This window comes from Heptranchias perlo, chromosome 16 (assembly GCF_035084215.1).
Source record: "Heptranchias perlo isolate sHepPer1 chromosome 16, sHepPer1.hap1, whole genome shotgun sequence".
NCBI classification, from domain to species: domain Eukaryota; kingdom Metazoa; phylum Chordata; class Chondrichthyes; order Hexanchiformes; family Hexanchidae; genus Heptranchias; species Heptranchias perlo.
The window spans coordinates 35,028,795-35,047,498 of record NC_090340.1 but is presented as its reverse complement, the minus strand read 5'-3'; the positions used below and the strand labels follow the sequence as shown (position 1 = coordinate 35,047,498).

Here is an 18,704-nt window from a genome sequence, read left to right as displayed (position 1 = left end):
TTAAAATATATATCTAGAATCCCCAGAATATCTTCTGTTCCTACTGAAGCAGGTATTAGTTCAAAACATATATAAAATATACCTACAAATAATAGTATTTACTTAAACCTCTACAAATTCTGCACACACACACACACACACACACACACACACAACATATAGTATGTATAAAATGACATCAGGGGTGTAGAAAATAAAAGCTCTGATGCTGTTTTAACTGATTGTGAATATAATTAATTTCAATTTTTGGTATTGGACAATATAAAATTACCATTTAGTATTGAGATTATTTCCAGTAATTTGGAAAATTGAGCTGACGGTCGGTTAGTGATGTCAACTAGAATAGTAGGTTGCTCAATATTATCAAGCTGTAAAGATCTAAGTGAAGTATATAGATTTACCAAAGCTAGGATTATTATATAAACTAGGAAACTTATCTACCATTAGACTTTACTTGCAGGAAACCTCCAATAAAAAAGGTCAGGATTTGGTATTGCCTTTTGATCCCGAGAAAGGTTTTTTAAATTCTTACCTTGCAAACATTGATAATTATTAAGAAAAACATCACTGCAAAAAGAAACTGTGTAACTGTTGCTCAATTAGGATCATGGATATTAAATTCTTAATGGAGACTTGAGAACAAAACAGCAATGTTTGTACAGTCTGACAATTTGTTTGTACTGACAGGACCAGCATACTGAATGCAGGATTTCTTTTGGCTTGTAAATTAGATATCAAAGCTGTCAGGAAGCAAACCAGAAAACTGGAGAAACTGGCAAAGGAGAATATGTCCCTGAACAGTAAATTTTAGCTGAGCCACGAGTTGATGGTGCAAGGTAAAGAAAGTCAATATCCAGCACTGCTCAGTTGAGGGGCTGATGCACATAACTGCTGGGTAGCTTAATAATTAATGATGCAGGCCAGTTACTGGTACATCATAGCTTCAGGAAGTTACAGAATTATAACTAGTGAGCAAATACCAGAAAATCAATTTCTTCAAGCAGAGATGATATAGGTGGTAAACCCTATATCAGAGATGACATAGGGTTGTCAACACCACCCCTCCACCCTGGATTGCCCAGGAGCTTCCCAGAATAGACAATTTCAGCATACCTTCTGAAAGTCGCATGAATATTCAGTAGATTTTACATGATCTCACAGGCACTGCTGCTTGCGACCCAGGAGAAAAGTACTTGCATGTTACACTTCGTACCTGCTCGCCTCCAGAGACTCGAATTTGAGCATGCTTCTATGGCTTTTAGTTATCTAAATTGAGTGAATTCTGGACTTTTTCATGGAGCCCTTAAACAAAGCGGGGGTTCCATCTATTTCTTAATTATTTTCTTAGCACCATGGACTGTCCATACCACCCATATTCACAGCCTCACAAGGAAGTAGCTAATCTGCTCTTGGGCATTTGCCAATGCGGAGAGTGACAACCAGCAAATATGAACAAGTTCCCAATGGGTAGCACTTCCTCCAATTGTCTCTCTGTGTCACTTTCCATGGGGGCACAGGCAAGATGAATAACTCAGCCAATATTTAACTCATTGTATTTGTGCAATTCTCATGAATCAGCATTAGGTTCAGTTTGTACGGCAGCTCAATGCTTTCTTCAAAAACTATTTGAACCTGTCTGTTCAGTAAGATATTGATTCTCTAACCTCATGTTAACATTAAACATAGTTACCCATGTCAGTATTCTGTATCACTTTGGTATAATCATGTATGAAGAAAGTAAGTTACACATCATCCTTCAAAATGATGCTCAACGACTTGTGAAAGCAAGACACCAAGTCCAGCACGCTTCATTTCTGTGATAAATTATTACAGTACAATATTTCTCTCCCATTAACAGTGCTTTTAGACTTCGTGGGCAGATTTTTCTCTGCATAGTACCCCACATTTGTCTATTTCTGGGATGTTACATAAAGCAAGAGAGGTCGAGATCCCTTGCACCCAAACTCTGCCCTTGATGTACATTTCCAGTAGAGGGTTAGGTGCGGGCAGAGAGATCATGCTTGCATAGGATTGTCAACCCTTCCGGATTGCCCTGGACTCTCTTGAAATGGACTACCGATCTGCCAGGCATTGCTGTTGGTGATCAGAGAGAAAAGTACTTCTGCATTCCAGTTTGCGCCTCCGCCCACCCGAATGCGAGCCAAGCATAAAATCTACTGAATATTCATGTGACTTTCAGAAGGTAAGGTGCAGCAAGCTCTCTAACTTCATTTGGACTTATTAATGTAAGCTCAATGCTGCTAATGCGTTTTTATACATATTATGTTTGTTGTGTCTTATTCACCTTCTGAAATTTCATTCATTTTAAAATCCAGTGGGTCTTATACATGGAGGAAAATTATAACTTCTTTTATATTGATCTTTGACTGCTGGCTTGTGCAGCCCTGGTCTCCTGCAGGTGATGGTCAGATGGACAGTATAACTGGCAGATTTTGTTAGACACATAGCTAGGAAAACTCACTCTTCTCCCTCATCTTAGTGCCTATCACTGGCCCAACCGTGGCCAGTAAAAGCACTGAACCAGTGGCAGTGTGATCTTCATAGATTTGAAGCACAACTCCCAGCCCTTCAGCGCACATACCTTTTAAACACATTAGCACATGCCTGCCTGCCTTGTGATGATGCCATGATGTAATGTTGTGCCTGGGCAGTGGCCAATTTGTCAAGACCAACCTGTGTATTTGCATCCCGAAACACAATTTGCTACCAGTCTCCCTGTGACTTGTGTAAATTTGGGAGAGCAGTTATCAAACCATTAAGTAAATGCAATAATATTTGCAGACTGCAGCGAATGTCATGTGACAGCACCTCCAGAAATGGATCCAACCAGAGTTAGCAATCCCGTGACCATAGAGTTCAGAAAGATAGCAGTGCTGACAGGCAAATGCACTCCGAGATACGTTTTCAATTCTTTGCAATACCAAAAGTACAACTCTCTGACAAACTGGAATATGCTGTAACAGGTTTTCTTCTAAAGTAGTCACAAACCATTTTTTCCCCCTAACCAAAGAAGTCATGTCAATTTGCTCCAATTTCGTAGAAGATGACTAAAGTCCAAAAGTATATTCAAACATTTTATAATCTGTGGGTATTATCTGGTTGAAACTTAGTTTCAGTACATTATAAATCATTTTTACGTACTGTATTAATTGTCATGGTCTACCCAGTGTTACACGGCACTACCGTCTTGGAGCCTCCTTTGTCCTACAAACAGTAGTTCAAGAATCACTTAAAACACTTTTTATAGTTTATAGAACACAAAACAAAACTACACAGCATATTAGATTCAGCAGGACCGAGAAAACTCTTCAACTCTCAGCCTCTTCCAGTTATTCTACTTCTGTTGAACCTTGTCCTTTTATGCTCACTTGGCTGGGGGAGGTCTCCACCCACTCTAGTAGCAATTACCTCTTAAAGGCAAGGTTCTTAAAGGGGCAATACCCTTCCCTCTGGTACTAGGGCCCTCATCAGCCTGTGGCTGACATCCCGGGGGCCTTAATCACCTTGTCTCACCAGATAATTAAATCCCTTTTTCACCTCAATAATTAATGCCTTAATGTGGATTTTTAATTGTTTGATTTATGAAATACCCAGAAATACAATAAATACTTATTCAAATGAAGGGGACCACGAATACACAAACAGGCAATTTCTTTCGGTGGTTTACGAGTTGAAAATAACTGGTCAATTTCTTTAAAAATGTAACTAATTCTATCGAGTGTAGTGTGAATACTGGTGCCTACCTTCCAATCAATGAGCATATCTGTGGTTTTGGATTCTCCTTGACGGTTCCAAATATATCAGGTATCATATCACCATTAAAACTGAAAGGGAATAAATATAAGTTTAGAAAAACCTAATTTAAAAAGGTCAGATAACCAACACTTTCAATGAAATTGAATACAATTATGATAAGCACAGATCCTATCACATTTACTCGCATTCACACTGTGAGGCAGTAAAACTGATTTCCTCATAATAAAATGGGAAAATGTAGTGTCTTTAAAGAAGGCAAAGTAGAAGCATAGGAACATATAAACAGTAGTAGTCCATTCTGCCCCTCGAGCTAGTTTCACCATTCAATTAGATCATGGCTTATCTGCATTTTAACTTCACTTACCCGCCTTGGTTCCCTACCCTTAACACCCTGACCGAACAAACATTTATCAGTCTCAGTTTTGACATTTACAACTGACCTAGCCTCAACAGATTTTTGGAGGAGAACATCATGCAATTTTTTTCTCCAGACTGCTAGCTATTACTACCATTTTTTGTACTTGATATAATACAGCATGCCAGCTCCAATTGGTATGGCTCACAGACCATGATTTTCCCATCAAAGTCTTATGCCAAGTACTAAGAAACTCTCAGAACTAAAATAGCTTCATCTCTCGAGCATTTGGTGAGACACAGACCAGGCAACTTGTGAAACAGTACTATATATAAATCAATTTATATATATATATATTTATGAAACATTATCTCTATAAAAACTGCACAAATGGGAATGTTTTTATGACCAGAATATACAACTTTTTTCATTCTACTTAATTTTATGCAAATTGATAGTTATAAGTAGATTATTTTTTGGAAACTGTCCCATAATGTAGGCACAGTGGTGAGATGCTCCTCTTTACCATACAACTGTTTGCTATAATAGCTGAGACCTGTTCTTCTGCAACTTTCCACTAACTGAACTCATTTTTGTCTGGAAAAATAGACGAAAAGAAAACATCATAAGCCTAAAAAAATAGCCTTCATCCCCTGAAGGGAACAAAACAAATGCAAAGACTTGTTAACATATTTTGATAGGGATAAACCATCTTTATATTAGACAGATTTAAATACGTAACTTGATTTTGTAATGCATTGTTACATTATAATAGAACAAAATAAACTACATATAACCTGGAAAATCACTTCCCCATTATAGTAACCAGTGAAGAAACTACAAGCCATTTAATTTGACAACAGCAACATCTTGCCTCTTCTCATTGCAGATTCATATAGGTTTTCATTTCTTCATCAAATAACTCAATTTATTCAGCTTCACAAATGCAACAATGTACTGTAAAGTAAATTAATTCAAATATGTAAATATTAGAATTAAAATTGCATCCATGGTAAAATAATTTAACCACTATCTACCCTGGTTCAGATTGCTCCCGATCTTCAAGGATCAGGTTCTAGCATTTTCAAAGCCTATTAAATTCCTCCCGAAAGTTCAAATTCATTTTTAGCAGGTAACAAGCTGTTCCTTTTTGGATGTGGAACTTATCTATTAATTAACACTCAAATGGTTCTTATATAAAAAAAACTTTGGGCCTGAATTTGCAGGAACCCGTGTTTGGCAACGAATGCTATTAATTGAACATTTTAGCTTCCCGTTGACATTGCACAATACTGTATTTCCTCTGCAAATTGGTGCAAGGTCAATCCGTTAATGGTGTAGCAAGGTTAATGACTAATCAGGGACCTCATGGTCCCTGGCACGACCAATGGCTTATCCCACAGACCAACCACTTAGTACTATAAAAAGCTGAGAACAGACGCCATAGCTTAGATTGAGGTGTAGCACTGGGAGGTGACTGCAACTTCTGAAATCACCTTATAAACTTAATTTCAGTTATAAAGACTTCGTAAGTTGATGTAAAAAGTCATTTCCAGTGTTTGCACGTCCTCTTTTCCGCAGAGATGTTACAGATTTAAATGTGATGCCCTATTAAGGCTTTTAATTATAATGATATTTTAATACAACTGGCAGAACATGCTAGTGTAAACTTGGTTAATCCTAACAGTGAGGGTAAAAAATATTAGTCTTTCAGATATGTGGTGGATGAAGCATCCAAATGATTACAGAGATACATTGCATTAGCAAATATATTCAACTTATCAATTACTTCCTTGACTTGTAGAGTTTGTTCAGCCTTATTCAAACTCGAAAGTAGGATTTTTTAATATTCCTGATCTCACATATAATTAACAATCTTGCATTCAGTGCATGTCCATAGTGTTACACCCTTCAAGAATATCATCAAATTTGTCTGTAGGACAAAAAAATCATGATTAGTAACTGAACAGATAGTGGTTCTTTGATTGACCAGATAAATGTAAAGTGGCAAAAAGGTACCAATGAGAAAAGAGTAACCAGCAGAAAACTAAGTAATCAAATCCCTCAATTTTCCCCTACTGCTTTCATTTACAAATCAAGTACCACAAAATCAATTATATTGCACAATTTTCTCCAAATTATTTCAGTGACCATGTTGTTTCCTAAACGATTTATAAAAGTACAATTTAGGACATGACACATATATAAAGACTGATAATTTTAAAAATCTGTCAATTTATTTATTAGTTGTTTGTAATATATGGAAACAAAAAACAGTATCAGAAGATTAGATAGCAGTACATCACTTAACCTTCACAGATACATTAATCTGTTTCCTGAGTTCTATATGAGAAATTATTTTAAGATTCTTATAGACCTTTAATCAGAATTTTGACCACAGTTATATGCCATACATGGGCACAAAACACAGAGACCAGACCAAACTAAATGGCAACAATTGTCATATTTATTCTGAGTCTGTGCTGTCTCTGCAGACAGAACTGTCAATCAAACCAGGCTTCAAAGGCACAAGGACAAGCACTCAAATAGTTGATTTCATGCAGATTTATATACTGTACTGTACCTCCAAGACAAAGCAAACCTGATTCAATAGACAAGAATCATGCTAGTGGGGCACCTGTGTTGGTAAGCCATAATAACTACTGACTCTTTCTCACTGTGGCAAACTCAAGTACCTTATCTGAAGAAACAAATTATTTTGTCCTGACGGGGGACTGTTTACAAGCAATCAATACGGAGCTGCATCATACACATCTGAATGTGGCACTACGCTTGACACAAGGTTTACATATTCTTCATCTCCCCTCACACACAAAGGCAAAAGAAATCTCTTTAGAGTGCTCCCAACCCAAGCACACTTTTTAAATGTAAAATAAAAACAGAAAATGCTGCAGAAGTTCAGCAAGTCAGGCAGCATCTGAGGAGAAAGAAACAGAGTTAACATTTCAGGTCAATGACCTTTCTTCAGAACTGGAAGAAGCTGTAGATTTAACATTTTTTAAGCAAAGACAGAGCCAGGCAAAGGAGGGGGCAGGAAAGGAAAGAACAAAAAGGAAGGTCTGTAATAGGGTGGAGGGCAAGAGTGATTAAATGAAAAAAGGGATGATGGTGCAAGGCAAGGAGGGTGTTAATGCGGAAAGTAAAGAAACAAAAAGATGGGTTTAGAGGAGCTGCAAATGACAACAACAGAACCATTACCAGCACCTGCTGTTAGAAAAAAATGGAAGCAGTGGTTATTATCTGAAGTTATTGAAATCAATGTAGAGTCCAGAAAGTTGTAAAGTGCCTAATCAAAAGATGAGGTGCTGTTCCTCGAGCTTCTGTTGAGCTTCATTGGAACAGTATAGGAGGCCGAGGACAGAGAGGTCAGAGTGGGAGTGGGATGGGGAATTAAAATGGCAAGCGACTGGAATGTCAGGGTTACACTTGCCATTTTGCGTTTGGTCGCCCCAGTGTAGAGGAGACCACATTGTGAGCAGTGAATACAGTATACTAAATTGAAAGAAGTACAAGTAAATCGCTGTTTCACCTGGAAGTAGTGTTTGGGGCCTTGGACAGTGGGAAGGGAAGAGGTGAAAGGGCAGGTGTTGCATCTCCTGCGCTTGCACGCGAAGCTGCCGTGGGAAGGAGAGCGGGTGTTGGGGACGATGAAGAGTAGACCACAGCGAAGAGTGTCATGGAGGGAACGGTCCCTTCGGAATGCTGAAAGGCAGGGGGGGGGGGGGTGGTGGGGGGCAGGAAGATGTGTCCGGTAGTGGCATTGCGCTGGAGGTGGTGGATGGTGGGGTGGAAGGTGAGGAGAAGGGGGAACCCTATCATGGTTCTGGGGAGGAGGGGAAGGGGTGAGGGCAGAAGTGCGGAAAATAGCACACACAGTAGAGGACCCTGTCAACTACAGTGGAGGGAAATCCTTGGTTGAGGAAAAAGGAAGGCATATTGGAAGCACTGGTGTGGAAGGTGGCATCGTCAGAACAGATGCAACGGAGATGGAGAAACTGGGAGAAGGGAATTGAGTCCTTACAGGAAGCGGGGTGGGAGGAAGTGTAATCAAGGTAGCTGTGGAAGTCGGTGAGCTTGTAGTAGATAAGGCTTTTTAAATTTGTTATACTACTTGACCTAGCTACTGCCCAGGGGGCAGTAGTTGGACGAAACACTCATCCATGCCTTTATTATCTTTAGACTTGACTACTCCAATGTTCTCCTGGCCAATCTCCCATCTTCCACCCTCCATAAACTTGCTCATCCAAAACTTTGCTGCCAGTATCCTAACTTGCACCAAGTCACGTTCACCCATCACCTCTGTGCTCACTGACCTACATTGGCGCCTGGTCCGGGAACGCCTCGATTTTAAAATTCTCATCCTTGGTTTCAAATCCCTCCATGGCCTCGCTCCTCCACATCTCTGTAACCTCCTCCAGCCCCACAACCCTCCGAGATCTCTGTGCTACTCCAATTCTTGCTTCTTGCGCATCCCTGATTTTAATCGCTCCATCATTAGCGGCCGTTCCTTCAGCTGCCTAGGCCCTAAACTCTGGAATTCCCTCCATAAACCTCTCCCTTTCTCCCCTCCTTTAAGATGCTCCTTAAAACCTACCTCTTTGACCAAGCTTTTGGTCACTTATCCTAATATCTCCTTCTGTGGCTCAGTATGAAATTTTGTTTGATAATTGCTCCTGTGAAGCACCTTGGAATATTTTAAAATGTTAAAGGCGCTATATAAATGCAAGTTGTTGTTGTAGTTTCTGGAGTTGTGGGACTTATTGCCTTCATAAAGCTGTGCAGTAATTATGCTCCCAATTGAGATACAATGATCATGTCAGTTTAGTAATAAATATGATTTAAGCAAATGCTTTGCCATCTTAATTTCTTCCATCACATTTAACACCAAACCCAGCCCTAACTAAAATCTTCCAATCAGAGACCTATCAGTTTTCATCTAAATGAAATGGAAGCACTGGAAATATTCATGGGGTTCTGAAAAGAATCAAAAGTTTGATTAACTAACCAATGCAAAGCAAGAGACCAAGAGGAAGAAGTAAATTAAAATCTTAAATGTATATCACATTTGCCAGAGACTGTGAAGCTGCAGCTGGATAACATGCAAAGCCTCTTGTTGAATTCTGACCCTTATACAAAATGTTCCAGAACGTCAAAAAAAAAGTCTGGTGGCAGAATAACAGGCAGTCAGTTGGTAAAGACCTCCCTGTAGGTGCCCAACATATTCTTCTATGTAGGAACATGTGAGCAATCAAAAATGATTGTTTGAGGCGTTTGGGTTATCAAAGTGGTATCTGAATTACTATGGGAGGTAACAGTGCAAATATAAACGCTTTCGCAGCATATGTTTCTTATGTTATTAACATAAAATGTACTGACATATCTTGGTAAATTATAGTGAAATCTGAATTTTAAACATGAACATATATTAACCAACTTGCATAGGGCTTGTTGACCGGAGGTCACCGGTTACGGTTATTGGCATTGGCTCTGTCCCAAGGACTTAGGTAGCATTACCTCATTACTCCTTTTCTAAATAAGGACTTGTGTCTTATCACATCTCCTTTGTCTTTCACAAAACTTAGCTAATTCAAACCGGTTCCAGCCAGCTCAGGCCAGCGACTGAACTCAGGTTACTTCAGTTCAAAAGTTGCTTTTGCCTGTGTGTCAGCAGCTTGGAATCTCAAGTTACTTCAGCCCCTGGCCAACAGGCTGCACAGACTCGATGGGCTGAATGACCTCCTTCCACGCTGTAACCTTTCTATGATTCTATGCTAAAGAATAAGCACAGATACACTTGATGCTTAACCCCTTTTCTGCTGAATAAGAGAGCATTTTATGTGGTTAACATGATCAATGGTATGACTAGCAGAATTAATACGAGACTACTCTCTATATAAACACCTCCTTATGTTCTGTACCGGAAAGTATAATTACCAAGGTTTGTATTAATGAAAACACAAAGGAATATACAATGCCAACTGACTTTTAAAATTGTCCCCATCCATAACTCACAAATGCCAGAGATAACAGCATGTTCCTTCAGTCTGCGGAGTGAAAGAATATTAGTAATGGTACATCACCCGTGATACACTTCTCCGACATTCACTTTTTTGTTGGGATTAACAAGATTTTTCATTTCAGAAAATTAACATCTCAGCAACTGAAAATAACATTGGCCATAGAATAAATCATTCCTTTTTGAAGAGGTCAGATGAAGACACAAATTGCAACAACAGAGTTCAAGCAATTCACAAGTTCATGCCAGAGATTCATGTAACTCACAAACTGTCGTCATTTGTCAGCTTGCATAACAGGACGTAGCACTGGTGTTATGAATTCCGGTCTGCCGCAGGTATCTACTAAGATTCTGTTGTCAGACGCTCCCTTAATTGAAACCTGCTATCGCGGTAGCAGAATCCAGCTGTTTAACAATTAGATTCCCTTGTGACCTGGACCAGAGGTCTGTTTCCGAAACACATGTACTCCTTTAATCTCTCTGACAGTTGACCAAGTTAACACTAGGCCAGGTGTTGTTTGGTTCGGTTCATAAACTGCTTTAGTCCACAGTAGGTAAGACATACAGAAATATTGAGTATGATGAAAGTCACTTGGCACAATCAGTTCAACAACTTCTTGTTTACCGTTACAAAAATGAAGACCATGAATATGGTAGGCCTTTTACTTAACGTAAAAGGCAAAAACTCTCCCTGACAAGAGCAGAGATTTGCAGCCACTTGGCTTGCTCCCACAACTTATCTTCTGTCTTGACTGATACTTAAAAAGATTAGCAGAGATAAAATAAATTTGTCAATATCAAGGTATTAGATGTCTCCTGAATGACCAAGAACGAACTTGCATTAATATAGCATCTTTTACCACCTCAGAACGCCATAAAGCACTTCACAGCCAATGAAGTACTTTTGAATATAGTCACTGTTGTAATGTAAGGAAATACGGTAGCCAATTTGTATACAGCATGATTCCACAAATAGCAATGAGAGTCATGTGCTGATAATCTGTTTTTAGTGATGTTAGTTGAGGGATAAATGTTGGCCAGGAGTCCCAGAGAGCTCCCCTGCAATTCTTTGAATAATAACAGAGTAGGAGTTAAAGGTAGTTAATCAGACTGCAAAAGGTGGGAAGTGGTGTTCCATAAGAATTGGTGCTGGGACCACTGTTGTTCACCATTTACATAAACGATTTGGACCCAGGAATCGGAAGTACAATTTCAAAATTTGCGGATGACACCAAATTGGGGGGTATAGTTCATACTGAGGAGGACTGCCATAAAATGTAGGAAGACATTAATAAGCTTGCAGAATGAGCCTGTAATTGGCAAATGAATTTCAATATGGATAAGTTTGGTAGGAAGAATATGGAGGCCATATACGCCTTGGAAAATAAGAGCCTAAATGAGGTTGAGGAGCAGAGGGACCTGGGGGTATGGATAAACAAATCACTAAAAGTAACAATGCAGGTTAATAAGGCCATAAAAAAGCAAACCAAGCACTGGGGTTCATTTCCAGAGGGACAGAATTGAAAAGCAGGGAAGTTATGTTAAACTTATATAGAACCTTGGTTAGACCACACCCGGAGTATTGTGAACAGTTCTGGTCTCCATATAATAAAAAAGATAGAGGCATTGGAGAAGGTGCAAAAAAGATTTACAAGGATGATACCAGAACTGAGAGGTTATACTTATCAGGAAATATTGAACAGGCTGGGCTTCTTTTCTCTAGAAAAAAGACTGAGGGGTGACCTGATAGAGGTCTTTAAGATTATAAAAGAGTTTGATAGGGCAGACATAGAAAAGATGTTTCCACTTGAGGGGGGACCAGAACTAGGGACCATAAATAGAAGATAGTCACTAATAAATCGTAAACAATTTTACAACACCAAGTTATAGTCCAACAAATTTATTTTAAATTCAACAAGCTTTTGGAGGCTTCCTCCTTCGTCAGGTGAACGGTGTCCACACGTGAGGGCAAAAGACAAGGCTGAAGCATTCATCTTCAGCCAGAAGTGCCAAGTGGATGATCCATCACGGCCTCCGCCAAATATCCCCACCATCACAGAAGCCAGTCTTCAGCCAATTCGATTCACTCCACGTGATATCAAGAAACCGCTGAATGCACTGGATACAACAAAGGTTACGGGCCCCGACAACATTCCGGCTGTAGTCTTGTGCTCCAGAACTAGCCGTACCTCCAGCCAAACTGTTCCAGTACAACTACAACACTGGCATCCACCAGACAATGTGGAAAATTGCCCAGGTATGTCCTGTCCACAAAAAGCAGGACAAATCCAATCCGGGCAACCACCGCCCCATCAGTCTACTCCCAATCATCAGCAAAGTGATGGAAGGTGTCGTCGACAGTGCTATCAAGCGGCACTTACTCACCAATAACCTGCTCACCGATGCTCAGTTTGTTTCCGCCAGGACCACTCGGCTCCAGATCTCATTACAGCCTTGGACCAAACATGGACAAAAGAGCTGAATTCCAGAGGTGAGGTGAGAGTGACTGCCCTTGACATCAAGGCAGCATATGACCGAGTGCGGCACCAAGGAGCCCTCATAAAATTGAAGTCAATGGGAATCAGGGGGTATACTCTCCAGTGGCTGGAGTAATACCTAGCACAAAGGACGATGGTAGTGGTTGTTGGAGCCCAATCATCTCAGCCTCCAATGGACTGGACATGGCAGGAGTTCCTCAGGGCAGTGTCCTTGGCCCAACCATCTTCAGCTGCTTCATCAATGACCTTCCCTCCATCATAAGGTCAGAAATGGGGATGTTTGCTGATGATTGCACAGTGTTCAGTTCCATTCGTAACCTCTCAGATAATGAAGCAGTCCGTGCCCACATACAGCAAGACCTGGAAAACATCCAGGCTTGAGCTGATAAGTGGCAAGTAATGTTCACGCCAGACAAGTGCCAGACAATTACCATCTCTATTAAGAGAGAGTCCAAACACCTCCCCATGACATTCAACGGCATTACCATCGCCGAATCCCCCACCATCAACATCCTGGGGATCACCATTGACCAGAAACTTAACTGGACCAGCCACATAAATACTGTGTCTACAAGAGCAGGTCAGAGGCTGGGTATTCTGCGGCGAGTGACTCACCTCCTGACTCCCCAAAGCCTTTCCACCATCTACAAGGCACAAGTCAGGAGTGTGATGGAATACTCTCCACTTGCCTGGATGAGTGCAGCTCCAACACTCAAGAAGCTCAACACCATCCAGGACAAAGCAGCCCACTTGATTGGCACCCCATCCACCACCCTAAACATTCACTCCCTTCACCACTGGCGCACCGTGGCTGCAGTGTGTCCCATCTAGGGGATGCACTGCAGCAACTCGTCAAGGCTTTTTTGACAGCACCTCCCAAACCCGTGACCTCTACCACCTAGAAGGACAAGGGCAGCAGGCACATGGGAACAACACCACCTGCACGTTCCCCAAGTTGGAAATATATCGCGTTCCTTCATCGTCGCTGGGTCAAAATCCTGGAACTCCCTACCTAACAGCACTGTGAGAGAACCTTCACCACACAGACTGCAGCGGTTCAAGGCAGCAGATCACCACCACCTTCTCAAGGGCAATTAGGGATGGGCAATAAATGCTGGCCTTGCCAGCAACGCCCACATCCCATGAACGAATTAAAAAAAACTGAGGCCCCGTCTGCCTTCTCAGGTGGACGTGAAAGATCCCATGGCAGTATTTTGAAGAAGAGCTGGGGGTTCACCCCAGTGTTCTGGCCAATATTTGTCCGTCAACCAACATCAGTAGAACAGATTATCTGGTCATTATCTCATCACTGTTTGTGGGAGTTCACTGTGTACAAATTGGTTGCAAAAGGTATAAGTAACATACACCTCACTCGCACTCTGCTGCCTTTCGACAATGAAGGGAGCACTATACGAATGCAATTTGTTGTTGTAAAATATGCTTTTTCTCTGGCTTCCAAATAAATCAGTGTACGCTTACATTAAAATTTACGATATACTTTTTTTCAAGTGCCTTTGGATGTATTTCTTTGTTAAATGTGCTATATAAATGCAAGTTGTTTAGCACACATTTTGTTCAAATTAGATTTATTCAATATTTTTAGTGTTTAATTTTATCTCACTATATTATAATCTGGCATCATCTCTTTTTCGTATACTGATTTTCTCTCCAATAACTTTTTCTTACCAATCACATTTGGCTATCACTTTGCTTCGTGATCAGACCGAGAGTTGACGGAACTCACCCAATAGAAGGAAGCAAGCTGCAGGCGCTCAAATTTGTGGTGTATGTTGAACACTGCTTGAGCTACCAGACTACAAATACACAGCTTTCTATTCCTTAGTTTTTCTGCTAGTAGAATTTTCTTTGAGTGTCCCAGTGGTCTACTGCAATCCATCAATTTTTGTCTCTTGTTGCTTCAGTTTCTGTTACAATTCTTTCTTTCTCCCTGTCCTTTTAAAAAGGAAATCACCACTTCACTTCTTTTTTTCTTAAAAATATTCCCAGGTGTGACTGTGAACTGTTGAACATTTATTGATTTTCAACTGGCCTTCAAGAACAAAATAGAAGGGAGACAATGTGAGAATAGAGAATGGTTTTCAGTGAATTTTAAAAACAGAAATGCAATTGAGATAGATGGCCGTCAGAAATTGGTGCTCATGTTGATACATGTGATTTTATTGATTGATGGGGATGCACGGTAACACTGAAAACTAGTCAACTCTGAATTAAGCTGGTCATTAAGTTTATTAGTGCACAAAAAATACTTGGCTGGCTGTATCTGAGGATATAGATTAGAAAAAGCACATGATCATCCATCATTTTCTTCTTCTAATATCCTAAATGTATCACAGATTCTGGCTGCCTGCTGTTTTTAGATCAGTGAGTCTTCTATAGCTTTTGCTAAATGGCCTGAGATTATACCTAGGAAACTGCAGGACTTCCCTACCCATTGAAGTAATTTTAACCTCTCTGCTACTACCATGTCCTTAAGAAGGGTAGGGCAGAGTCACAAATGTGTCACGGTAATGTTCACCAGTATTCAGTATCTATGAACAGGAGCAGGTCTAATGGAACTTTTCATTTCCTGGTAAGAACAACGCAGTCTACCACAAGGCACACCATTTGGTAGCCCATCGAAGAACTGGCAAAACTTTCCTTCAGCAGGTAGCCAACGTAAATGCCAATGAGCACTGAAATTCAATTAAAAACTTCCAAAAGGAGTCCAATGTGGTGAGTATTATGATATCATAAAACCATAGAGTCGTTTCCATTTATTCAAGTTAGCTATCAATGTTTTTTTTAAATTATTTATTACACAAAGTGTAGATAGTAATCACTGCAATAAACTTAGTGAACATTGGCAAAGTCAGGGCATACCCAGACTTTGGATCAAACACAGCCCGTCAATGAAGGAAGAGGTTACACTGGTTCATTTATTATTTTTGCACCAATGCAAATATTCTTACAGAAAGAAAGACAAGAGGAAACCAAAGGTCTAATGTGTATCCTGAAATTGTTGAGGTTAACTTGCCATTTATTTCAGCAAAAATAAAAGTTACTCAAAATCATAATTCTGGCAAGAACATATGGCTATTTAGCAATACACAGATTCAAATTAACTCAAGTATTTTTGAATCATATTTATCATATCTACTCTTTTTCAATTTCTTCAATTGGTATTTGGTCTTTTTTAAAGCAGAAGTCATAATATGAAAATAACTATGAACATATAGAAAATGTATCTACATCACAAAATGTCTACCACAAATGAAGTTAGCCTTTTGAATACCCAGTGATTTTCAAATCATACTTCCCTCACTCCCAGAATACATTGAGCTCTGTACAGTCCCACATGATTACCATAACTAAACTTTTAGAATGCTTATTTTAGAAATTAGCAATAAATCTGTGTATTAAGAGAATGCAAAAATACTTTTTCTGATGAGAACAAAACCTAGGTGGCTGCTGAACCAACAATTTCAGAGAATTTTGGGATGTTATTTTTTGGCTACTTTTAGTCGGCAAAGATTAAGAGCAAATGCCCACGCAACTCTCAAATACATTAGTTACAAGCAACATTTATTGTATTAACTCACATATTGGCACACTTCGCTTTTTTTTTTAAAAAAGCAGAGTTGATAAGCAATTCACATGCAAGTTAATAACTTTACAGGGGAAGGGAGAGAATAGGAAGGCCCCAAATTTGGAGTGCAACCTATATGCATGCGAATATGATAACTTAAAAGTTACAACTAATAGCTAGAGCTGATATCTGAGCAAACAATTCGACGTTTTCACATTTGGTACTATTCTTACCAAGAAGATTGCTTGAATATTTACTAACAAATTTATGATATATGTAAAGGTTAAAAGCAGCTACATTCAGTATGCAGAATAATCACCAACACTGATATTAAGGGCCCAGATAAAAATGTAGTTTGTAAAAATGTGTTTCCAGTTTAGGACCAATTGCACTTCAACAGGTTACTATTTGCACAATTTCTGAAGTTGTTTATAGCATTGTCAGGGCTAAATAATTCCACTTGCCAACACGGGATAGGAATACTACTTCATTTTTAGGCTCACCAGTGTAGTGATCCAGGTTTCAAACAAAATCAAGTGATTACTCCACCACCTCTAATCATTCCCAACCCGATGATCAATGCGCCATTTACACCGCCAATATTTTTTTTGTTTTAGATATCATTTACACTGCTTAAAGTTCACATAACAATAATAAAAGAGGTATAAAAGGTTCAGAAATATTGACTAGGTCTCCCTGATTGTTCAGTGGCTAAGTGTACTACTCAGTGACCAGGAAGCTCCCAAACTTGATCTGTTTGGCTTTGGGAGGACCATCAATACTTGTCCAAACTCACTCATGAAGAATGCCCAGTTTAATAAGGTAGTGAAGTACTGAAAGATAGTCTAAAGGCAAGAAGAACCAGTATGAATAGAAACCCCTGGTCTTTGTTTTAGGATGACTGTCTTAAGTACGTTTTGGGGAAGCAACATGTGGATTTTGTCATCATCTTCCCAAGTTTCCATTTTGTTTTTCTTTCTATTGTGACCCTTGTCGATCTTGACAAGTTTTTTTTTTAAATTCTCTTTAGATAAATCCCCACCCCCCCTCTTTGAAGTATCACTCAGGATTATTTTTTGGTCTCTGGCAAAAAGCACAACATTTATGCCTCTTGGGGTAAAAACAGTCACTATTTTTCCACAAGGCAAACTAGGGAGTGGGGGGGAGAAAAGAAAGAAATTATTTTCATTTCTGGGATAGAACAGGTTAATAGTAGAGATCAAATGACACTGTTCATTATACAGTTACTTTTCTTCAAATACAAGGTAAAACATACAGAGATTACTTACTCCAGTATTAGTGGTTCATCCAAAAAGCTGTGTTTTAAAATGGTAAAAAGTTTTGGATCTAAGGGGAAAAAAAAAAGTTAAATTACATTCAACTAGCAAATGAAAACTCTTATACAGTACTAAATGCAGAGTTTTACTAGGATTTGTAAGAAATTAACAATTATACAAGTTTTAAAAGGTAGAAAATCCTAAAAGATTAAAAATTATGATGGTCCAGTGACAATCTATGGGTCTCTAATAACATCAGCTGAGGCTCAATGGTAGCAATCTTGTCTGAGTCAGAAGGTTGCAGGTTCAAGACCCGCTCCAGAGGCTTGAGCACAAAGTCTCGGCTGACACTCCAGGGCAGTGCTAAGGGAGTGCTGCACTGTCAGAGGTGCAGCCTTTTGGATGAGATGTTAAACCTCTCAGGTGGATGGAAAAGATTCCGTGGCACTATTTTGAAGAAGCGGGGGAGTTCTAGCCAATATTTATCCTTCAACCAGCATTAACAAAACAGATTATCTCATTGCTATTTGTGGGACCTTGATGTGCACAAATTGGCTGCCATGTTTCCTAAATTAGAACAATGACCTCACTTCAAAAATACTTAATTGGCTGTAAAGCACTGTGGGACGTCCTGAGGTCTTGAAAGGCACTATATAAATGCAAGTATTTCTTTCTTTCTCTCTTTCCGACTCGTATTAAGAAATAATGAGATTTATTCACTTGCTTCCTCCCCATCCCCCACCAAAATGAAACACTCGATGGTGGCACGATTTGAGACTATTCTGTTGGAATTATATTTGTCCAAGGGAAGAATTAGATTTTGACAGTTTGTATGTGAAGACCACAATAAAAATATTTTTGAAACAAATAACAGTTACATCAAGTTACACCAAAACTACAGCACAGAAACAGGCCATTCAGCCAACTAGTCTATGCCAGCGATTATGCTCCACACGAGCTTCCTCCCTCCCTACTTCATCTAACCCTATCAGGATACTCTTCCATTCCTTTCTCCCTCATGTGCTTATCTAGCTTCCCCTTAAATACATTTATGCTATTTGCCTCAACTACTTCTGTGGTAGTGCGTTCCACATTCTTACCCACTCTTTGGGCAAAGACGTTTTGCCTGAATTCCCTACTGGATTTATTAGCGATTATTTTATATTAATGACCT

The 18,704-nt window shown here is 39.5% G+C and overlaps 1 protein-coding gene across 1 annotated transcript in view; it reads right to left on the bottom strand.

Moving 5' to 3' along the window:
* Positions 1-18,704, bottom strand: part of itfg1 (integrin alpha FG-GAP repeat containing 1) — a 188,121-nt gene that overhangs the window by 153,585 nt on the left and 15,832 nt on the right. Inside the window, exons 4-5 of the mRNA XM_067997929.1 lie at positions 17,543-17,600; positions 3,765-3,845 (exon numbers count right to left, since the gene is read on the bottom strand). Of these exons, the coding sequence (XP_067854030.1) occupies positions 3,765-3,845; positions 17,543-17,600 (139 nt within the window). The remainder of the gene's footprint in view (positions 1-3,764; positions 3,846-17,542; positions 17,601-18,704) is intronic.